The sequence below is a fragment of the Ooceraea biroi genome, chromosome 3 (genome assembly GCF_003672135.1).
Source record: "Ooceraea biroi isolate clonal line C1 chromosome 3, Obir_v5.4, whole genome shotgun sequence".
NCBI classification, from domain to species: Eukaryota; Metazoa; Arthropoda; class Insecta; order Hymenoptera; family Formicidae; genus Ooceraea; species Ooceraea biroi.
This window is the reverse complement of record NC_039508.1, coordinates 10,475,969-10,499,737: the sequence shown is the minus strand read 5'-3', so window position 1 is coordinate 10,499,737 and position 23,769 is coordinate 10,475,969. Positions and strand designations below refer to the sequence as shown.

Here is a 23,769-nt window from a genome sequence, read left to right as displayed (position 1 = left end):
GTGCGGAGCATGCGCTCGTATAACATTTGCGGAATGCGCAATACACTTTCACTCGATACATAGCGTTAATGCAAAAGTAAGTTGCCATTCGGTGCAGCCGCAGATTTGCCACGGCGAATCCACGGCCGCGTTTGACTCGGCAACGCGTGCCACGGAGTCCAGGCATCGTGGCGACTTCTGTGAGCAAGATCGCGGACTGCGTGTGTAATCGCGGCTCGTCAATTGGCACAAGTGAATCAAGCCGATCCTACGGTTGCACAAAGCCCGTGTCCGTCGCTCTGCGACGTCGAATCGAAGTTACACACGGGGCACGATGAGACACAAAATTAAATTTTTTTTGACAAAATTCATTTCGAAAAACTGTCGGAGTAATTCTTTTCCTCTCCCGATGGAATTTCGCGAAGAGAAAAGAAATATCTCATTTTTCTGTAAACTTGCCTTTTCCTGTAATTTTCTGAAAAACATCTTGCGGTAAATTTTTACATAACATTATATAATCTTTTTAACGTTGAATAATTTTCTGTTTTGTGACCTGAATTTTTAGGAAAGGACAAAATTGATGGAAAAAGAATTTTTGGAAAAATGTGAAAGCGGGGTGCATTTTTTATATTAGCCATGGAGTCTCTCTCTTTCTCTCTCTCTTTCTCTCTCGCGGGAGCCACGTGCGTCCCGAGAAACTCTTCTTTTATATCCCACGTTCTTTGTTCGGCAGCAGCTGTCCGGCCAAAGAAATTCCTTTCTCGACCGTCAGTCCGATTACTCTTGATCCCTCCTTTGCCCCTCTCTTGCTCCTTTCCTCTCTCCTTCGAACGTAAATCTGAATCAGATATCACTGATCTCGCGCGTTCCATCTGACGCTTGTAAAAATTCACGTTCACGTCGATGAACGTACGTATGGGCACACGACATAATTTTATAATATACGTTCCACGATATTTAGATGGCGGATTCGTCGTGGAATTTCCAGTCGTGAATCCAAGTTGAATTTTCTTATAATTTAAGAACGAGATTTTTTCTTGTCACTTAATTTTGACTCTTTGCGACTATCTTTTATTTTCATTTATGACGATTTGTAACAAGAATACTTTTTATAATGATCTTGCATTTTTCATGAAAAAAATAATAACAACGGGACGTTCAAGTGAGCCACAGTGTGGAAGAGCGTAAAGTTGCATCCGCTTATGTATAGCATATCAGCCGATTTTCTTACCCCCGTGGTTCTGAAGTGGATCAGGTTGTTTAGAGGGGCCTCGTAGGGCCCTTTGAGCCAAACACGAGACCCACTTCATACGGAATTCGGTAGCTACAGGGCGATCACGTGAGCGCCCGGTAGCGCTCTCGGGCCCTCCTCACACTGCTCTCTTCTTTCCCTTCCCCTTCGTCTCCCCTAAACCTAATCATTTTAATCTCGAAAGCACGTTCCCCTTTCTTTTTTCTTTTCGTGGCGGCCATCATCGGGCCTTCATCAGCCTTGGAAGGCAGCAGGTCCGGTCGAATTCTACGAAAATCATGTCTGGTGGAAACTTGAGCGTCATCGTCCCGACGTCGTAAAATTCATGAGCTTGGCATTTGAAACTCGTTCTAATCTTATTTCGTTCACCCGGAAATATTTTATATTTGTTTTTTTTCAGCAGATTTACACAATTACGAAAGATGTAGTCATGCTACGAAGAGTGACATAATTTTTTTCATATAAATGCAACTATGGACACTAATGTCGGCGACTATTCTTTAACAACTATCGGGAGATATCCGCACAACTATAGACTCCGACTTAAAACGAAAAGAATGATGGCGATGAAAAGGCATGCGCGACGTCCTTCGCGTTCGTTTTTATTCTCGTCTTGCCGAGTCCTCTTCCTCCCTTTTTCACTCGGCCGTGCATTCATAAGAAAATCTTACGAATGCGCCCAATTACAAAATACCGCGGGGCATTGCTGAATAAGCCTATATGCTAAGGCCGTAGTATATAGTGGCCTGGCACTGGCCTCGTAAGTATTCTCAGTCTGTCTCTCCGTCTTTCTCCATCTCTCTGTTTCTCTCTATTACCACGCTTCCTCTCTTCTTTATTTTTATTTTCTCCTTCTTGCTCTTTCTCTCCTTCAGCATCTCTTTCTCTGCGGACCGCGTGGTTGGCGCACTATAAAAGGGGGTCCCGCGGACCGGGCCCGACTCAGGTCCCGCTGCCTTCGCCGCCGCGCGCTCAGATAAATATGCGGGAGGGGTCGGAATTCCTCACTCGGCTGCATTCCGATCCCTCCTCCTCCTCCGCCGTCGCGACTACTGCTACTATACTATCTACACACACTCGCTCGCTCGCTCGCTCGCTCGTTCGTTCGCTTGCTTGCGCGCACGACGGGCCCCCTTCCTTGCCATTACTACTCCTTGCAACGTGAACTCCGGCCACGCCGTGGCCTCTCTCTCTCTCTCTCTCTTTCTCTCCTTCTCTTTTTCACTCTCCCTCCTTTCCTCTCCATTTCTTTTTCTTCTTCCGTCCCTCTGTCCTTCTTTCTCTCTTCGCTCCAACCTGTCGCCATCTCTCTTTCTTTGCCTTCCTCCTCTCTTCCCCCTTTCCATCCAACCTCTTCCCTCCATCTTTCGCCCCTCTTTCTCCGATCTTCTCCCTCTCTCGGCCTTTCTATCTTAAGTTCGCCATCCGCTGTGTCTCGCTTCCCTCCGCATCGCGAGCCCGTACCTCGCGCAAATTCGCGCTCTTGTTCATCTTTTCTGTTCGCAGAGGAATCACAACTCTAGTCATGCCATACTCTAGCGATATTCTTCGTTTACAGTCCAAGGGAATTTAATAATTTGCCCAAGGCGACCTTCCAAGGCGAGAAATGTTTGTTCACTTCGTCCCAACTTTTCGTTTTATCTATTCCAATTTCGTTTCAGGTTCCTTCAGGTATTCTCCCGCGTTCTCTTATTAGTGACTCTTGCTTGTGCTATTCCTCTCGCCTCATCGTTTGTTCTTTCGGATACATTCCCGAGTCGAACTCCCTGTTTATTTTCTTCCTGGTGCAGCTCTCGTCTTCTGCTTCACGGTGCGTTCGCGCGCCACGGACATCGTCCTCTCCTCTCGGACGAAGAGATCCTGTACGCAGAGCTGCACCATCAAGTCAGCACATGTGTGCGTGTACGTACGTATATATGTACGTATAATACATACGTGCGTTACATGCCGCGCCGTGGGAATTATTATCACAGACGACGAATCCAACGTGGAAACGCGTACGCTGGTCCGTAACGTTGCCTGACTCTGTCTTCAGCGTCTAACATATTGCCTGACCCCGTCGACCGAAAGACCGATCGTATATCGGAATTCCTTCTGACTACTGCGGCAACCGTGAAGATCACACCTACATTTCGCGAAAAGCTGACTTCTTCAGACAGAGGACCTTACTTTTGGTTTAATTACGCGGCATTACGGGTGAATGTAACTTAAACGGAAACACAAAGTCCAGATATGCGAGTGGCGGAACTGTTAAGGCAACACAAGTGCCATGCACGTTGTGTACGTGGGTTGTGTGACGAGGCCGTTAAAACGTTAATAATATTTCTCTCTGAGAAATTCTTTAATGACGCACGAGAGAATGATGAGAGAAAGGGGAGGAAGCAGGAGGAGGAGATGATACGAGAACGAGGGGGCAGGAGAGGCAAGGAGGAGAGGAATGAAGAGGAATGAAGATGGGAGAGGAAGGGAGGATATTGAGGAAGGTGAAAGAGGGTGGAAAATGGAGGGAAGAGAAAGAGAGAGAGAAAAGACGACTCGATGGAATGGACTTCGGCAATCAGTTAGGTATTCGGCTCTAGGATAGCGAGTTCCGGGCGGTATAAATCGCAGCCGTTTGTGCAGGGATGTATCCGAAGGAAGGAGAAACAGAGGGAACGTCTTCTGCTCGTTCCCCATCGTCGTTCTCGGGCCGACAACTCGGCGGCTCCTCGTTCCTCTCGTATGATCCTATCGTGCCTTCTTCTCCTCGTATCCTTCCAGATGACCTTATGTTTTTTTGTAGAGCTACGAACGGTATTAGGCGTCTCGCTTGGAATGCGGCTGTCGCTGCAGAGCCTTTTTTTTATTTCGCCATTCCTTTCGATTTCTTCAAAGCGGGAATGACGTTCTTAGACGTCCGGCTCGTCCTCGACAGATAGGGATAAGAATCGGAACTTTGGGCAACAGGATCACGGATGAAATAAAGGCGCGAAGGTTTAAGAAATATTTGAGCTTTCGTGTATAATCCAAACATGTTTAGGAGAACTTTGATGAATTGTAATTATACGTTATTGATAACGCCGTGACAAACGCATTGCATGTGCATTGATAGAAAAGAATGAAATGGCATTCTTGATTCGACAGCAATATAAATTAAAAGAAAGAGCGAAGAATAGTGAGATGGTCCGAAAGGGGGTCCGAGATTTCCTGACGGAAATTAAAGTTGTTTCGGGGAAGAAAGAAGAAAGTCCATCGAACGAAAAAAATGCGCTAGTCGGAGATGCCAGGCCGTTACGGTGGCGGCGAAGGAGGAGTAGGAAGAAGAAGAGGAGGTGGAGGAGGTGAAGGAGGTGGAGAAGGATGGGGAAGGACAGGCGGGGAAAAATAAGCGGGCTTCTTTCCGCGGTGTGGACGAACCGGCCCGTACTCGATACCATCTGCGTGCTCGCTCAACAATAATAGTATCGACCGAGAAATATGCGCGTGAGGCGCCGTGGATTCCCTCCGACGTTTCGAGTGCAAAGAGGAAGAAGAGCGACAGGGGAGAGAGGAGGTAGGAAAGGAGAGACCATGAGAAGGTTCCGCGGGGAAGATGGAGGAGGATGGAGAGCCGGGGGAAAGAACTCGCGTGCTCTCTCTCCCGGTGCACATATTGGGGCACCACGAGCGAGCTTCGCGATTGCCGGAGGATCGTGGTGGGGCAAGCGCGCAACCAAGCGGCAGGCCCCGCTTGCTGGGCCCGCTCTTAGATGATGTCGGAGACAACACGGCTGATGGGCCAGTAGGGGCCCCAGAAATTCCAACAAGGACGGGGCGTAACGCGCGACTCAAGGTCGGTTCTACTACCGACAGCAGGGCACCGACGAACGCGCGACCACGTTCAGCAGGGTCGCGCCGTGACCTCGCCGTGCGATCTCCTCCTTCCTCTCCATTCGTTTCCTTCCTTCGCCTTTCCGCCGCGTCCCTTCCTCACGCCTCCTCTGTCTCTCCTGCCTTCTCTTCGTTCTTCGGCCTCGTCCTCTGCTGATCCCTCCGCACGATCTCGAGTACCCTCCCGTTGCTTCCATCTTTCTTGCCCGTCTTCCTAGCTCGCACGCATGCTACGCTCCACCAGCGGCAGGATCGTGCGCTCGCTGCTGAACGCCCTACACCTCGTGTGTGGATTATACGCGAACTCTCGTATCTCGTGACATTCCGCGGACCTGAAAAAGGGGGGGGGGGACCCAGAGGAGCTGATGTAGCGACGAAATACAGATTTCAGCTCTTTTATGAAGGAAAGAGTATTCATGAGATCACAATATCACGTTGTCTTCGTCAACAATAACGTACTTCATTTTCTTCTTCTTCATGCGCGGATATCGCGTGCGCGTTCAAGATCGTGGCCTCTATAGTCAATATCAATTATCGCAACGAGTATTTAACACATATTTAGTGTAAAAATGGATTTTTTTCAACACTCATCGAATTAATCAAACAGTCAGCACAGCTATCTGTTATTAATAGAGAACCTTATTTTCGCTACACTTAAATTGCGACTTTTCTAAATGCACAGATCTTATTCGTGTCAGGATCCTAGTTACGACGATCCTGCTGGAGTTGCCAGGGTTCGCCTTTTTGCGCTGGATAAGAAAAAAGCGCTTGAGGTCGCTGAGAAGTGAGAGAGATGACACAGAGTATGTAGTGGAAAGGAGTCTCTGGTACGAGAGAGGAGAAGGCGAAGGAGAAGAGAAGAAGAAGAAGAAGTAGCAGAAGAAGAAGAGTAGGAGGAGAACGAAGAGGGAGTACATGGAGTCAGTTCGTGCTCCATTCTGTTAAAGAGAGAAAGAAGTTTGTGTGCGCGAGGTTGTGACAGTGGGGGTAAAAGGGGTGTTGGGGGAGCGGTAGGAGAGATACCAAAGAGGGGGCAGGCAGGACTGGCCGGACGGTGTATGAGGCGAAGGAAGAGAAGGCAAGAAGAGAAAAAAGGTGGGATCCCTTAAAAATTGAGACCCACTGAGGTGGGGAACGGAATTTCGGGCCCCGTATACCGGCCAGTCTCGAGGAGGCCTTCGCGAAGATGAGGTGAGGAGAAGAGAAGATAGGAGAGCACAGGAGCGCAGGAGGGCACGAGACGGGATCGAGAGGAGGAAGAGAAGAAGAAGCGGTGAAACGAAAGGAGGTGGAGAGAAGAGAGAGAGAGAAAGAGAAATATCTAGGAGGAGGAGAAGGAAAGAGAAAGAGTGGTGGAAGAGGAAAAGCAAGGAAGAGAGGAGGAAAAAGAAGAAGAAACGGAACGAGAGGCGGAGGAAGAGGGTGAAGAAGAGTAAGAGAGGCATCGCGTAGCCGTAGAAAGTGCGCGCAGTCCACCGTGTACTCGGCATGGACCGTCAGTACACCCTCTGCGTACTTGTACCCGCGCATCAGTACCGTAGCTACCTGGACAATTACCATCATCATCAACAGCAGACGCAGGAACATCAACGCAGGAGTCTGCAACGTCCGACGTATGTCCAGTATCAGCAACAGCAACAACGCGTAACCCAGCAGCATCAGCAGTATCAAGAAGAACAGATTTACGAGAACATCGTGTCGCAGTACCGCATGAGGATGTGTTATCACAACGATTACGAGAACGATGAGCAGATACAGAGATTCTATTGGGAGCAGTGTTACAAGCGCGACGACGCTGATGCCACGGCGTATTACTACTGCGAATACGTAAGAAATACACACTTGGGATATTCGTATAAAAAATGGCATACTTGAGAGTACTCGCCGATTCTTCGTGATTATATTGTGTCGTTTTCTCATCTCGAAATTGATCCTTTTCCGAATGTGGAAGTGTGAAATGCGAATTACGTTTCCTCGGAATCGAATTGTGTTGCCGTGCAAAATGTGAAATTAATGTCTGTCTTTTAAGAGGGTGTTTTTTCTTTTGGAAAATCTTCTTGCCGAGACGTCAAAACGCGTCGTTGCAGAGAATGTTTCTTATAGCCAAACGCAGTTATGTGTTGGCATTTGCGTCTTGGTGAACTGATCTTCTTCATTGAGATTGATATATTGTGATACACTGCGGAAAGAATTATGCGGTGAAAACGTCTATATATTGAGAATATATAGAGTGATACGAATGTATAAAATGAAATGATATAACAAATATCTAATTATATTTTTTATGCGGAGCGTTTATCAAACACGACATTAAAGAATCAACATACTTTTACAACAAACTCCTAAACTCAAGTTTTTAGAACTTTGTATGACTTGAAGAAACTTAGATAACTGTTACAAATTATTCTGTTGACATTTATTATCTCTTGATATATATTATGTGCACGATAATAAAAGTTGTGGTGATAACTGTTCTAAAATGACCATAAAACTCTTGTGTTATAGGCGAAGAAGGAGATCTATGACGTGAAACAACAGAGGCTCTGTCTGGCGCAAGATGAATACAATCATCTCAATAACGCCTTGACGACTCTTGGCGCATCGCGTACAAGTTGTGAGTGCAATTTATTAAAACAAAAAGTGAATTTTCTATATCTTGATCATCACAATAAAGATAAATTTTTGGGATGTTTTTATGGATATTTCGTTCAATCCTGTCATGATGTTATTAATATAAAGCGTTGTCAAAATTAAATTGCGAAATGTCATACATTCGTTACTTCGTCGGTAATTTTTCTAGTTGTACTAGTTCCTTGATTAGAATTTTTCTCCAAGTTCGTGATTGTTTATTCAATCTACATATCGCGGTACGGAGGCAGATTACATCGTCAAAAATACTGAGGAATATTTGTTCGCAGTATGCTCCAGCTCGAGTTCCTTGAGTACCAAATACGACCCTGACCTTCTTAAATCCGACGTGGCACTCGCCAGAAGCCGAGTATCTCGATTAAAACGAGAACTCGAGCAGATACGTGCAGAGATGAATTGCACACAACGTGGAGTGGATACTCTCGCCAGGTATTTACGAGTGCAGGCACAAATTAATTTTACGACGATCAATCTTTTAAAACTTAAATTTACTTAATTATTAATCACGATTATTCAATAATTAATTCACATTTTACATTAAAAATTTTTCTGAATCTATATCATACTTTTTTATTATTTATAATTCTACGCGTTATTATTTATAATTCTTTATTATCTATAATTCTAACATCGTCAGTTATTTGCATTTATAGCGTTTGAGACTTGTTTTAATCATTCATGATTCATTTTCTTCTTTAGTGTGGAGCAAAAGTTGAATGGCCATCATGGTGGTTGCTACAACATTACGGAGGCACAGGCAATCATGGCGGAACTCCGTAACATTCAAAAATCTTTAAGCTCCGGTGAGAGAGAGAAGGCTGAGCTGATGCAGTCATTGGCGCAGCTCAAGGATGAACTAACAAGGTTGCAGCTGTGCGAGGGCAGTCCTGAAGCCAGCACGCTCAGTTTGCCGCAGGAGAAGCTCAGCACGGCCTCCCAGACCGATCTCTCGGGTGAGCTCGTGCCAATCGGGACTCGATTGGCCGAGATGGCGCGTATGAGGTTGCAGTACGATGAAGCAAGGAAACGTATCCAGCACATTCAGCAACAGCTAGCAGATCTCGAGGAAAAAGTAATGCCGGGTCAGACCGAGAGTGATAAGGACAAGCTGTTGCTGTTTCAAGAAAAAGAGCAGTTACTGAGAGAACTGCGAAGCATCACGCGGACAAGACCGCAGCAGGACATGAAGAAGATCCAGTGTGAGATTCGCAGGCTAGAACAAGACCTCCATAACGCGCTGGAGATGTCGAACAAGACAATTACCGATCGTGTGCGATTACACGAGGAAAAACAGTTGTTACTGCAACAGCTCAGAGATGCTTTACGCTCAATGGCGATGCTTGAAGGTCAGCTGAAGACGTTGAGTGCCAGTACGTTATCAGTGAGCAGCAGCTCAAGTCTCGGCAGTCTCAGCACTACCAGCAGCAAGGGTTCCCTCAGCTCCGGCCTGAGCTTCACGGACATATACGGCGGTCCGCAATGTCTAGGCTCGGCTAGTTCCCAGCAAGAACGACCGGTCGATATGGTGGATCTACATAGACGTGTCGAGAGATTGCTACGCGGTTCGGAACAGAGTAATCTCGTCGGCACACCTTCGCCTGGCAGATCGCAGCCCAGTCTCTCACCACGGTCCAGTCTGTCCAGCGTGAGCCCGCCGGTGTCACCGTTGTACGAAAATGCGCCGATGGGCCCGCCGCCAGCCTACGAACAAGTAGAGCTGCAAAGGAGACAGCAGCACCAGAGAGCGGCACCCGCGGTCACGACGACGTGCAACAGCAGTGGTAGCAATAGCGGCACCGCGCTGCATCTGGATGAAAATCAGCTGGAGGATCGTTTGACGGAACTCAGACTCAGCCAGCAACAAGGAGCGCCGCTGCAACAGGAACAGTCATGTTCCAATTCGCAAGATCGGTTGAAGCTCGTAGTCGGTCCTCATCCACCCGTGGAACTGCAATCGAGCAACATGTCGCAGGGTAGTGGCCTGGGCAGGCCTGGCGTGCAACTGCCGCCCCTGCCACAGGAGCCACCCCCGTTGTCCCCGATTAGCGAGACGCCCCCACCAACGGGAATTAGATCGAGAGCCAGCAGTTCTGGAACTAACACGAGGTCCGTTTCCGCTGCGGTCTCCGACGAGAGCGTTGCCGGCGACTCTGGCGTCTTCGAAGCGTCTAATCGGAAAAGACTGTCCGGTTTCATCCCCGACGTTGATCCACTAACTTCTGGCGAGATAAATCTGGAAACGGCGCAGGTGCAGATCAAACTAAGGTACGTTTCGTATCACCTTTCATACTTGGCCAAATTTATGTAGCTAAAGTAAGACACTTGAGATTTTGCACTCTTCTGTGACAATTTGGATCTTGGAGCGAACAGCTTTAATTAAGACTCGATAATGTTGTATTCATCAGGTATTCAGTGAGCGATGGATTGCTTCACGTTGGTATCGAACGCGCGAGGAACCTGGCTGCGCTTTTCATACCGAATAACGCGCAAGTGTGAGTATCTACAGGAGTTTTGAATTATTTTCAAGATATATTTTAAACGTTTGTGCCGTTCTTTAACGCATCATTGCACCTGTTTAATTATCTTAATATCTGCCAAAATCGCTGTTTCCGTAAAAATAATGTTTTTTCCTTGTCTCTTATTTCAGATACATCAAAGCCGCCCTGCTGCCGATGCAACCACCCGTAAATTACATGTGCTGTACGAAACCCGTGGTGGATTTGCGAAAACCAACCTTTGGTGAAACCTTCCCAATCGCTGTCCCGCTCAACAAGTTGTACACAAAGACGCTGCAAGTAAACGTTTGGTGCATGGGCAATGAGTCCGAAGAGTGCTTAGTATGTATATTTGTTTTTTAACTATTCTACTTTTTATAATCAAGCATTTCATTTTTGTTTTATTTGAAAATCAAGATTGTTTACTTTACGTCTTGCTGATACATTTTAACGAAAAGTTTGGAAGATACTCAGGCTCGACATTTAATTACAGGGTTCTGCGCAAGTCTCGCTCGCAGACTTCAGTCCAGAATCTCCTAGCGTGAAATGGTACAATATACTATCCTTCCGCTTCATGCAACCGTCCGACAGTCCTAGCACCAGTACCAGCAACAGCGCTTGCACGAGCATCGTCAAGCAGACTAAACACGATAAGCAAGAGTCAGACATCTCGGTGTACAGGAATGTGCAGAACACAAAGGAAGAGAGCAGCGACGAGAGTACGATAATCAGTTCTCAAACATCTACCTTGACGAGGAATCAGGGCTGCGATGAGCTGCAGACAGCTGTATCGCTGCGACTGGAGGAACTGGCTAATTGTCTCGGAAGTCCGGAAGAGGAAGACGAGGATGGAGGTAGCGAAAGCGGGACCGAGGATAGTGACGAAGAGGGTATCATCGTCGAATTTATGATGGAGGATAACGTTCTCGAAGATGTTATAGAGCACGAGGTAAAACGCGACGTTATTATCTCGTCATCTATTGTTTTTGTTCAAGTTGTGAGGCATATCTCTATTGCTTTAATAAAACTTAGTAATTATTTTATTCACTTGTGGATTTCTGTACGCTTTGATTTGTGTAACAGGAGGACGAAGAACTAAACGAGGAAACGAGGCAAACGCAAGACAAAGAAACGAATACCGAGTGCGTGTTCATACCGGAGCAGGGAAAGCAGAGAAAACTTTCCGCGGCTGGCATCGCGCCCGGTGCTGTTCACGATGACAAGAATTCTATCGTGATCAAGAGAAGTCAAACGTTCTCACCAAGTGCCGCTGTCAGCAAAAATCATTACATCTGTCGGGTGAGTCTTGATCAAATTTTATTTGTAGAATACAAAGACACGCAGCCGCGAAAGAAATTGTTAAGGCAAATAATAGTCAGAATCGTAGAAATTTGTTATTTAATTTTTACCTATTTATCTCTATTTTTTGTTTTGCGTAGCTTAATCGCAGTGATAGCGACAGCAGTATGCCACTCTATCGCAGAGGTGGACCTTTTCAACGGAACTCAGTGGAGAGACGTTCCCTTCGATGGCGTCGACCGTCCTCCGCCCTCAGTTGCAAAACCACTTCGAAAAAATCGTCCCATTTGCCACCCACAGCGAGGACATCGTTGGATCTCGAATTAGATCTCCAAGCGCAACACGCCAGACTAAATAATCTTCAAGATGAACTTAGCAGATTACGAGAGCTGAAACAGCGATTGGAACAAGCTCGTGAGAAAGGTGACACTGATTTAGCGACTTGGGTGTTGGAAGATCAGAGGTTCCAGAACCTCATGGCGCAGGCCGAAAGTGGCAGGAACGGCAAAAGCGCCGAAGATAAAAAAGTGGAAAAAATGCTGAAGAAAACTTCGAAAGAAATTTACAAGTTGAGGAAAACGAAGGCTGGAAAGGGAAAACCCGATATAATCTCCTTCAAGTAAGTAATAAGTTTTATTTAGCACAAAATATCTTGTTCTCTGTTGGCAAAGAAACAAAAGTCGTTACTTCCAAAATAAGCTGAAATAAAATTTTTTCGAGAGAAGTAGAAGTGAGAAGAATCAAGAAAAATAAAAAACACTCGATCTTTTTCAGAGAAAAAATGGCTTTCTTCACACGCGTGAATCTGAACGTTCCTGTTTTGCCACCCGAGGACCCCGGGACCGATGTTTCATGTTCCGCACCGTCGCATACGCACAAGAGGTACTTGTCGGAGCCTGTTACCAGCGTTCATGGCGTTGCGGGTTCGACGACACGGCCGAACAGCGTTCCCGGAGGAAGTACAACATTCGTGAAGAATACCGGTGCGACTACAGAACGGAGTACCATCGCTAGAAGCGCGGAAGACGAAACGACGACAGCGACCAATGCCAATGACAAGCTCACGAACGCGAAGAATTGGCCGGTGGCAGAGTCAAGCGAGCAGAACGCGGAGAACGACACGAGCGAGGCATCGAACAAGTCTGCCGAGAAAACCGGTGAGAAGAACGGCAACGAGGAGCCAAAGAGATACGAGTACGTCGTCGACAGAGTCCTCGGTGTGGAGGTATGAAAGGCGACAAAAACTTATGCGTTTCCGAGCTGTGCGGACCACAGTTTTGTGTCCGCAAATCGAGTTTAAAAATTGCAGGATTATAAAAGGGGCAAGGGGTGCAATCGCGAGAGTCGCGGCTCTCAGATTTTGTATAAATCCCAGGTGCCATGCATTAACTGCAAGGACGCGCGTTACGCGCCGAGAGGTCTGGCAAGGCAGAAGCAACGTCAACGATATCGTTGACTCGTGATGGATGCGTACGAAGAAAAATATTGCGACCGGTGCGATGTTCGATAATCGCGCAGTACCTGCAGCGGTGTGCGACGACTATGCGTGCTACGAGCACAGTCAGTAGTACCTTTCGACGGACGCCGTGGCAGACTCGCGCGGATGCGAGAGCGCGATGTGTATATACGAGAGCGTAAATTATTTAAAGGATATCCCACGATAGACTATTTAATTATATCAACTCGACTCGTGCGCGAAATTAGGACCGCGACACCCGCGCGTGTCGCATTGTCCCTTCCCTCTCTGTGCGTCGTAGCGTATGACCCACCGAGCAGCTGGTCTGCGAAGTTAAAGTCTAATGAAAAAAAAGGCTGCGCCGAGAATGGGCTGATGCGATTGTTGCCCCGACCTCGGTACTGCCGTTTCACGATGCATTCGTGCAATTCTTTTCCAATTCAGCAGCATTTTCCAACTCTGAGCTCCTTGTCAATAATCTGAAGCCAAATGTTCTTCATGCGCATCGGTACAAGTGACATAAATCGATTAACAACGTGCCTTATTATTGCCTTATTATTATCTTATTATTGCCTTATTGAACTCGTGGGAAAGATATCGTGTTCGTCGTATATTGAGAAATTTGGAAAAGTAATTTTGATAATACTTTTAACATTAGAACGGTTGTTGTTGTTGTTATCTTGACTGTTGTTGAAGTAAAATTTTTAAGTAACAAGATATTTTATAACACTGAAGCTTTTACAACGTAGAGAAAAAAAAGTTATTTTTGTCCTTATTTAGAATAAAATCTTTTAATACCAGTTTTCTTGTTTGCATATATACAATATGCTCGACCGTTCTAATATTAATACGAAAGAGCTCGTTTATGATTAAGGTTGTTAATAACTTCATGGAAGGTACTTCAGACGTAAAACAGATGCCATATTATATGCATATCGAAAAGAACCCAATAAAAATTGGGGAATTGGGGAGGAGAGAGACAGTAGCGAAAAAGTTGTGGAAAACATTTGTACATATTTTTGTATATACGCATTTTAACGATTATATTTACGTGCTTTATAAATATGAATATTATATATATGTGTATATATATATGTGTGTGTGTGTATATACATATATACACAAATACATACGTATATATATACACACACACGCGCGAGAGAGGAATTGTAGTATACATACTGACAAATTCACTTTGCGTTATTTACAGATATATTTTTATTGGCAGAGCGTGCGCTCGATTTTATAGAGCGTCTCGTGAGCCTGCAAATCAGAGCAACTATGAAATTACATTTAGAAATGATTATATGTATAATTGCCGCATCTTTATGTGTGGTATTAATTACACTCATGTATTTAATTAATGTTATACATTATTATATTATTTACTACAGCATAGAACGTCGTATTGTATCAAAATAAGTATATCGCTAATATCAGATAACGATGACGTTAACGATACCAGTAAGAAGAATGCTAAATAAATGATAAACGTAATTTCGTAAAGAGGATATATACATATGCAGATACACACGTACATACCATCATGTGAAACACACGTACAAACCTGCAGGAACAACCATAATCACAGTTTGATTTGTAAGTAATGGTTCGTAATGGTAATGATTAAAAGAACAAAATACAGTAATACTTTTGCCAAGTTTTTCTTTTGTGTCCAATACCCTTCCATCGCTCTACACATCCTTCTATCTCGAACGTTATTTATTCTACGTCTCAACATTAAATCTACATCTAGAGAGAGAGGCCAAAATTTCTGCATCCTCAGAAATGTGAATGGGACGAATACCTTTTATTAAAAGTATTTCATTTCTTTACAAATTTTTTTTCATTAATTTACGAAAAGAATTTGGTTAATTCCGATTGATTCAACGCACGACGAATTTTCATATTGTGTTATTTTTCTTCTCTTCATTCTGAAATAAAGAATAAGAATGCAGATGGTTGGGTTGAAAGACGCTGCACGTTAGTGTTATCGTATACTGTTTATTGAAGAAGATTCTTCAGTGTACCGAAGAATCATGAGAAAGAAATCTTGCGTATTTGAAGGAATCAATTATGGGATACCTACGGAACGTATGATGTAGAGGAAAGTGGACGCTCTCTTCTGCGTGCGACCCGACTGCACCTTACAAACATATTCACCCATGTCACCCCATTTGACGTTCGTTATTTGCAGATCGCCGTTGGGCAGCACCGTGTGCCTGGCGTGCGTGGTAGGGCTAATGATATTATTTGAGTTGTCCAACCAGAACAGGTAGGGCTCCGGTTGGCCCACGACTCTACAGCGGAGGATCACTGTATCTTGTTGCAGAGCGAACCGCCATGTGGAATGCAAGACGATAGTAGGCTGGGTGTCACCGTTGCACTCGGTAGTCCTGGTTGCTGTAACAAGACGACATCCACGTCACTTTCTCTCAGTGATGATACCTCACGATGAGACGTCGGCTTAACTTACTGTTAACTAGGAGCACAGTTGGCAATGACGTTGCTACAGCATCTTTCGACACTGAGACACAGTATTTTAGCCCCTGGTCCTCCACGCTGGCACAGTCGATCACGTACGTCGAGGAGATCAGACTGACGCCCTCCCACTCGGTCGACACGGTGTTGCTTTCCTCTTGAGCGCGCGTTATTAATTCTTGAATCTGCACCGATAATAGAAGACAGAAGATGTATTGAGATGATAATAACTATAATTACGACAGATTTGTAAAAATGAAGCAAAAATTTGAGTCATTTGTTACTATAAATAATGTAAGAGTGAGAAGATATTAATTGGCGAATTAAAAAATCACTTTCCTTAATTATTTTCTCTCAATTATCCGTTAAAAATGCAAAATTTGTTAAATAGTAATAAGCAATAGGACTGACCTGTCGTTCCGGCTCATTCCCCGTTATCCAGTAAACCTGAGGTGGCGGATGACCACCCACCTCGCACTGCAGCTCAACGCGACTTCTGAAATAATATAGGAAAAATTCCATATGAAGCGAAATCGAAAGCGAATCGTGAAATGCGATCATGTTGCTCTCGTATTAGCAGTCACCTCGTGAAGCGTGCGTACTCACCCGAGGGCAACTTCTAGCGAATCCGGCGGGTTCTCTACGATCTTGGTCCATACCGTCGTAAACCCATTCTGAAACGTTAAAGGATTTATAAAAAAAAGAGAAGAACAATTGTCGCTTGCATAGATGTAACAAGAGGAAGGAGACGCATCGTGCTCTGTAATGACGAAGAAATGAAGATACCGTGCAATAAGTAACGAAAGGAAATTTCGGAAAGGAAATTTTGCAACTACGTGGAAAGTGAACTCGCAACTGACAAATACCTTCCTCTCGGTAGCCAGTTTTATATTGTTCTCCTGTAATGGTCTTGCTCTGCTAGCCACGCCAGTCACGACAGCGGCAACGAGGATAAAGAGATATCCGATATTCAAAGAAAGCATCTTCTCTGTTTCAGAAAGAGCGCCGAGTGCTGGAACGAGCGACGGAGTCGGAAACTTTGAGTTACAAGAGATACGTCCGTCTCGCGCCACGTGTAATTCGCAACTGCGAAGCTGATCCTTCCACATAGAAATGTAATGAGAACTATATAAAACTCTATTCATTGTTTCGAGCAATGTATCGAAATACTAATACTCTGCAGCTTTTTCTCCGCTCACGGGAAAAAAATTCTTCTTCGATACCTGCGTAACATTTGCATTTAAAAACTGGGATTTTCATGATGAAATGCAACATTAATACGTGCGATGCGCAAAATGCAGATTAATAATAATAAATAAATAAAATGCCAACATCGACATGACTTACTATGTGCAATGTGTCGTTGCGATTTTCCAATTACTCGTATTGGAACGGAGTATGACAAAAAGACGAGCGTAGTCAACGGCAAGCTGAAGAACCCAACTGAACGAGGGTAGGCCCGCTATTGTCCATTTATATATTTTTGAATGCATCAGCGGGCGCCCTTTTCTTCTCCCCCGATTGGTCGTTACTATCGGGAGTAGGGTAATAAATAATATCAGCAAACAATCGAATTCATTACTTGCATGGCTCGTTTGCGAAAGCCCACTTAATAGAAATTTCCCCAATTTGTCTTCACCCTCACTAGGGTCCATCGATTTTTATCTGAAAGGGACGACACGATAATTACTTTTATTGAAAGCGATCGTATATCAGGAAGGAGATGACTCCAATTACCCGGATCGGGTCTTTATGTGCGCACGGTTGCGCGTGTGCGTATCGCGTAGAAACATTTTTATATATTTCCGCACGCGTAGAGCTTCATGATTGCTCTTTCATTTTTAACCGAGACTCTAACGAGCTGTGGGCGGCTACTTTCCACAACCGCGAGCGTTAACTTTCATTATCTGGGGGAAGGTTTCTGTGCGAGATAAGCGCTGACTCGCGTTTTCCGAATTTTCATTTCATTCACTTGTATGAAGATATGAGTAATTGTTTCAGCGATTGAAGGATGTTAATGCGTGTGTAATGTAATGTAATGTTTGCAGTATACCTTTTTTATTCTTTATCTTTCACCCCATTAATTGCAGCGATATTCTAGAATTCTTTTTATATACAACAAGACAGATTATTATTGCGAGAGACATTAATTGTTCACTGATCAATTTCTAACAGAAGTCGCATGAAAAATATATCGTGTAAATATTGCTAGATTAAAGTGGAAAATACTATCGTACAATTATTCTCAAATCTTATACACGGTCGTCGAATTCGTAGAATTCGTCGCTGGTTTAAGGGCTCAATCACACAAGACGCGGCAAAGCTTGCTACGTTGCGACAGTCAATCGAATGTGTTTGCGAATCGAATTTTGTTTTCCATTATTTTGAATTCTCGACATGTCGCGCGAGAAACACTTGTAAAAATATTTCTTTTCATATTAACAACAATTTTATTATCAGGTCGCCTGTCTACTTGAAAGAAAAGTTTTCATCTAAAAACACGTGTAGGAGTTTATAATTGCATTTGTTTATGTATAAACCTATTTGTCTAATAAGATATTTCTAATTATCATACTTCACATTATCGATTATTGAATAATCTTGCCGGTGAATCGGTCCTTGCAGTCTGCCCGTGTGAGAATCCATTGAAATGTTTGATTTGCACTTACTACAGAAGTTATTCAAAAATTAAAAAACTAAAAAGCTTAGAATTTATTATATTCACTTGTAAAATACACTTATAAAATACGCTTCTCGATTATAAAATACTTTTCGACGTTCTACAGATCTACCGTTCAACTTGAGCGAGAAACACGTTACATCTGAGCATCTGAGGATATTCCCTTGTTAATTGCGTCATTCGTTTGTTGGGCCGTCTTCGCTCCCAAACTTATGTATTCACGACATGATTCTCGATAATGCAGTTTCCGCTTTATCCGACCGTATAAAAAGTGCACTACTTCATCCGTCTCTGGAATAACCTACTTTTCTTTTATCTCCGTCGATAAATTTAGTAGGTTCCAATACCTTTCCGCATCGAAGTGCTAGGTTAGCTCTACGAGATGTTGCTGCGATCACCAAACTCACGCACCCTGGCGTTGTAAACGACGCCAGCTTCAATTCAAATTACTCGCACCGGTCATTGTAAGCGTGATGCTCCCCCTTTCCGTTTTGGTCGTAGAAGAAGGTAAAAACGGGAGAACTTAGTGGCTACGGTGTCAGATTCGGCTGCCATTAGCAGAATGGGTTAGTTTTATTTTCAATGAAGCTAGTAAAAGTTAATACGTAGTTGATAAACAAGTTTTTCTGTAAAGTTTTGTGTTCTACTGTTGTGTTTCACGCTTTGAAAATTTTGTTGTTTAGCTGGAGCATCAGGAACTGGTGCTCCTTCAAGGGGGTCGCCGTTCTTTGAGTATAAGTTTTCCAAATATCTGCAGTCCGACAAGTCCTCCACGGGGAAGATGGAGGAAGCGAAATTGGACGAGAAGAAAAAGGAGGCTCAAGAAAAGCAGAAGAAGATACTCGAGTTAGAGGACAAACTCAGGAAGTTCTCTCAGATGGAGTCCCATGTGGAGGAGAAAACGAGAAAATTGGAAGCCTCCAATAAGGAGAGGGACATACTCGAGAAAGAACTGAAATCCACACGGTCAGAATTGTCAGGCGTCAAAAGGACGTTAGGTAACTAGGTTTGGTAATTAATAATTAGGTTATAGTCGTAGTTGGATAGAAATGAACGTGATGCTGATTAGTTGATGTAAACACTTGTGGAGAGAAGCTTACGTGGCCCACGATTAATTTTACTACAAGTATCGTTGTGCATTTGTTGTATGACACAAGTCGACTCTTCCTTCCGATTAGAATTAGAATGGCAGGAGAGAAGAGACTTGGAAACTAAAGCGCTTGGATTGATGAGGGACGCTAAACGTAAATGGGAGAATGCTGAGAAAGAAAAAGTTGCACAATTAAATAAGCACATCGAGGCACAAACCACGAAAATTACAGAGCTGTGCGCTAGTAACAACGAGATGAGCTCACGTCTGCAGAGAACAGAATGCGAATTGCAAACTGCAAATGCAGAATTGGAGAAATTACGTGTGTTTCAAGTGAGTAATACGCAACGCATGTAACATGATACAACATTTGATTTTCTAATGGATTAAAAATTTTCTGTATATAGGCACAGTACAAGGAGTCCTTGGCAAAAACGCGCGAATTAAATAGACAAAGTGTTCAAGGTGTCGAAATAAAATTAGAGGAGATAGCTGCGCGTGCTCATAATCAGTTGACTGATTTACGGGCGAAATTGGACTTTGAAACGGCAAAGAACGCAGATCTCGAAATGAGGCTACGAAATGAGCAGGACTCGAACCACTGTCGCGAGTCGAGGTTAAATGTCGCTCTCGAGCTCGCTCAGAATGAATTGAAGGACTGTCAGGAACAGTTGCGTACTATACAGGCTACGTTACCAGCAAGAGACGCTGAGATTGAAGCTTTGCGTAAACAACTGCAAGAGAAAGCAAGACACATAGATGATCTGAAAACTTCTGAACAGATACTCACAACGCAGCAAGAGCAGTTGGAAAGGATGAATCTGGAAAACGAGCAATTGAAGCAGCAATTGCAAGCCACCAAGTCCGATCTGAATGAAACCATAATCAATTTGGAGCAAAGCGAAGCGCTCGCTTTGAACTTAGAGCAAGCGGCGCAAGACAAGGCTGCACTGCAAAAGAGATTGCAGGACTCTTTGCAGAAGGAAGAGGAACAGTTGCGCAAGGTTTGCAATTTGGAAGAGTTATTGAGACGTTTAGAGCGGAGCGTTACGAAACTGGAAGCGGAAAACGCCAGCCTTAAGCAATCGGATGATGTAAAACCCGCAATACGCAGGAGCAAGGATGCAAGGATCAGCGAAAGCAAAAGCGTGAAAATTGTTCATCGGCAAGAGGAAGTGGAAAAGCTGGAGCAGCAACTGCAAACGTTGAAGGAAGAAGTAACAGAAGCGAAGCAAACGACGAAACAAGCGCAATTGGCCCTGTGGAAAAAGGAGAAGGAATTATCGGACGCTAACTTGGATAAGCGCATTGCTGTGCGAGAGGCTAAGAGGGCCGAGGATAAAAGCAAGATGCTGCAGGAAGAGAAGCAAAAGGTGCAAGAGAAATTAGACAGCAAAGTGAAAGAGGAAGAAGAGAACTCGAAAAAATTGTTGAAAGAATTGGACATTGCGAAAACATCACTGAACGATATCACTAAAGAATCGTCCAGAAACAAAATGCAGGCCGATTCGGCGCAAAGAGCGTTGACTCAAACTAATCATCAGAACGGAGAGCTTCAATCCGTGAACGCATCATTACGCAGGGAGCTGGACGCGATTCGCAAGCAAACGCGATCGAATCAGGAGCGCATTGACTCTTTGAGTGCCGAGAACAGACGCTTAACGCAAATAATTGCTAAACATAATGAGGGGAAAACTGAATTCGAGTCAAATATCGCGAAGCTAGAGCAAGATATCAAAGCTTACGAGTTGAATATGGAGCTGCTGAAGGAAACCTGTACAGTTCTGGAGGAACAACTGACCGACTATGAGAGATTAACGAGCGATCATGAAACACGCGAGAATATGCTGATTCAGGATAAAATGAAATTGCAGAAGGAACTGGAGGCTGCCGAAACAAAAATCCGCGAAGCGCGTATCGCGCAGAACGACGAGAAAACGCGGAGATTGATCGCCGAACGTAATATCGAGCAACTGGAATCGGAGACGAGCGATATAGAGACTGAAAGGGATAGCCTTATCGCGCAAAGGGACCAGTATAAACAACTCGCTCAAAAGTTCAGCACAAAAGTGGAGGAGTTGAGCACGAAATGTGGCGAAATGGAGAGTCAGCTCGTAGAGTTGGAGCGTGCGTTGGAAGCTGCTAAGGAGGACTCGAGGATGGTGAAGGAGGAGAGCAGTGAATACCTGACGCGAATGCACGAATTGAAGGAGGCGAATTTCGGGCTTATGGCCGATTTCCAGAACAGCATTGATGAGATCCAGAAACTAACATTGAACATAGAGGAATTGAAAACGGATATGCAGCGGATGCAGCAGTTCTACAAGGAGAAGGAGGTGCAGGCCGAGGGTACCCGGCAGCAACAGACTAAACTGATCGATTACCTGCAACTGAAGCTAGAGGAGTGCAGCAAGAAGAAGAAAACCGTTTGCGACAAGATACTCGGTATGAAGCAGAAGGAGAACGTGCCGCCCATCAGCACAGGCATGCCCGTCGGATATCGCGAGCTGGAAAATCAACTTGAAAAGGAACGGGCGAAGGTAAAGGCACTGATGGAACAGATGTTAATCCAGAAGGCTAAGACTATGTCCGCGCCCGCGTCCCCCACGTCGCCGGATGATAAAAGAGCGAGAACCGTCACGGACATCAGCAGCTCGTTAAGTAGACAACTATCCCCACAAAGACTCGGGCATAACATCCGGCATAGATTCGGCGTTGGATTGCCTATGCGCGCTGGAAGGTGTGCGGTGTGTCCGAATACTATTCAGTTTGGCAGACACGCCGCAACGTGTAACGACTGCCAAATTATGACGCATTTGGACTGTGCAGTATCCGCGCCTGAACCTTGCGGTTCATTCTCCAAATATTACAAGAGTCACAGGGACAGCGACGAAAGCATATCGTCGATTGGAGATAGCGTTCAGACACTGGCGATAGATCAGCCGGATACGGTAAGCACATCAAATTTTATTCTCCATTCGTTATATCTTATTGAGATTAATTTTGAAAAAGATTTTGTTGCTTTTGTGGTGTATCCTGTATTTATACGTTTTGTTACACAGGATTTACAGAATGTTCGGTCTAAAGAGAGTGAAGTATCCGCAGAGGGATGGGTGAAGATTCCTGGTAGATCAAAGTCTTGTTGGGAGAGAAAATATTTGAGGCTGGAAGGATCATGCTTGTGCGTCTACGACCATCAGCCGGCCGCAGGAATGGCACCGATCTCGCGTTTGAATTTGGCGGAGAACAACGGATTCAACGTTTCTGAGACGGTGCAGCATCCCGACGTGCTAGGAACGGCAAACTCTGACGTACCGTTCATCCTTAGAGTAGAATCGAATTCCGCGACGACTTGCTGGCCTACGTCTAGATTAGATATAATGGCATTGAGCCAGACCGACAAGAAGAATTGGATGAAAGCTTTGAAAGCTTTCACTAGTCCAAGCTCGTATAGTGCAAACAAATACAAGAGATATGAAACTATACTCAGACTGGAGAAACATCAGGTGAGTGATACGTCAAGGTGGATCAATTTATATTCATTTGATATTTATAATAAAGTTAGAATTTTATGTACGCTGTTTTATATTGCATAACTCTATCTCTCCTCAGTTGGATTTGAACTGTGTTGTGGATCTGGGTGTAAAGAATGTGTTCTTACTCGGTGCGAAGGAGGGCTTGTTCTCATATTGCGCCTCCAAGTCGCGAATGCTCACTACAATACGCGGTATCAAACAGATACACCAACTCTCTTTACATCCTTACTTGGATCTGGCTTTGATGATAGTTGGAGAATATAGAGAATTGGTGTATTGCAATTTGAGGCTACTGAGGAACAACGCGCTAGCCGCGGAGTGTTCTAGACCAGCGATCAGTACGAAGAGCGTGTTGTCCGACTCTGATAGTTGTCATCTTTATCAGTTGCAAGGCGAAATATTGTGCGCCGCGACTGCATCTCATGTGATGTACGTTATTTCTTCAATTTACGCTTTGAATGCGATAATGCAACTTTATTTTATATGTGTTAATGCAGATTACTAAAATGGAAAATTGGAGAAGACAGCGGAGAATTTATCAAGCTCCGCGAGCTCGAGACGGAAGAGCCTTGCAGTTGTGCCATATTTACTTCAAATTCCCTCATTGTAGGGTGTCATAGATTCTTCCAGATCGATCTGCAGACTTACAGCGTAAGTGGTAAGTAAATGATAAATATATCAAACAGAATGCAATATTTTAAACTCCCTTCTCTCAAATCTCACTGAGATTTTGTAAGTGAGGCTTATTGTTGAACTGAGTACGATGTGAACAACGCAGATTTCCCAGAGGAAGATAATTGCTCAGTTAAGGCGGCGTTATCGGATGCGGCTAAGCTTGGTATCTTCCCCGTTTGTATCTTGAATATCTCCAATATACGCGGAATAGCGGAGCTTTTGTTGTGCTATAACGAGTTCGGTGTGTTTGTGGACGAAAATGGTAGAAGGACCCGCGCAGTTGATCCAGTATGGAATCATTTGCCGTTTGCTTTTGGTAGGTATCGCT

At 44.5% G+C, this 23,769-nt stretch overlaps 3 protein-coding genes across 4 annotated transcripts in view; 2 read left to right on the top strand and 1 right to left on the bottom strand.

Moving 5' to 3' along the window:
- The window catches only part of LOC105277125, a 51,079-nt gene that overhangs the window by 25,992 nt on the left and 1,318 nt on the right, over nt 1-23,769 (top strand). The window contains exons 4-20 of the mRNA XM_020030861.2: nt 7,586-7,694; nt 7,999-8,158; nt 8,429-9,994; nt 10,135-10,221; nt 10,377-10,566; nt 10,718-11,173; nt 11,308-11,523; nt 11,664-12,142; nt 12,298-12,748; nt 15,312-15,384; nt 18,824-19,138; nt 19,319-19,563; nt 19,638-22,181; nt 22,293-22,736; nt 22,843-23,195; nt 23,264-23,424; nt 23,545-23,757. Of these exons, the coding sequence (XP_019886420.2) occupies nt 7,586-7,694; nt 7,999-8,158; nt 8,429-9,994; nt 10,135-10,221; nt 10,377-10,566; nt 10,718-11,173; nt 11,308-11,523; nt 11,664-12,142; nt 12,298-12,748; nt 15,312-15,384; nt 18,824-19,138; nt 19,319-19,563; nt 19,638-22,181; nt 22,293-22,736; nt 22,843-23,195; nt 23,264-23,424; nt 23,545-23,757 (8,062 nt within the window). The remainder of the gene's footprint in view (nt 1-7,585; nt 7,695-7,998; nt 8,159-8,428; nt 9,995-10,134; nt 10,222-10,376; nt 10,567-10,717; nt 11,174-11,307; nt 11,524-11,663; nt 12,143-12,297; nt 12,749-15,311; nt 15,385-18,823; nt 19,139-19,318; nt 19,564-19,637; nt 22,182-22,292; nt 22,737-22,842; nt 23,196-23,263; nt 23,425-23,544; nt 23,758-23,769) is intronic.
- On the top strand, nt 6,410-7,585 carry LOC105276904 (putative cyclin-dependent serine/threonine-protein kinase DDB_G0272797/DDB_G0274007). Its single transcript, XM_011334906.3, has one exon. It carries the CDS (start codon nt 6,569-6,571, stop codon nt 6,953-6,955), a length of 387 nt encoding a protein of 128 aa, XP_011333208.1. The 5' UTR covers nt 6,410-6,568; the 3' UTR covers nt 6,956-7,585.
- Nucleotides 14,174-18,218, bottom strand: LOC105276905 (neural/ectodermal development factor IMP-L2). 2 transcript variants are annotated; one of them, XM_020030898.2, is made up of 8 exons: nt 18,036-18,218; nt 16,808-17,125; nt 16,327-16,560; nt 16,067-16,134; nt 15,872-15,956; nt 15,456-15,645; nt 15,069-15,382; nt 14,174-14,913 (listed from the first exon to the last, which is right to left on the bottom strand). In XM_020030898.2, exons 3-8 carry the CDS (start codon nt 16,441-16,443, stop codon nt 14,884-14,886), a joined length of 804 nt encoding a protein of 267 aa, XP_019886457.1. In that variant the 5' UTR covers nt 16,444-16,560; nt 16,808-17,125; nt 18,036-18,218; the 3' UTR covers nt 14,174-14,883. The 2 variants fall into 2 exon arrangements, with proteins under 2 accessions (XP_019886457.1, XP_011333209.1); XM_011334907.3 differs by having other exon boundaries at nt 16,327-16,472.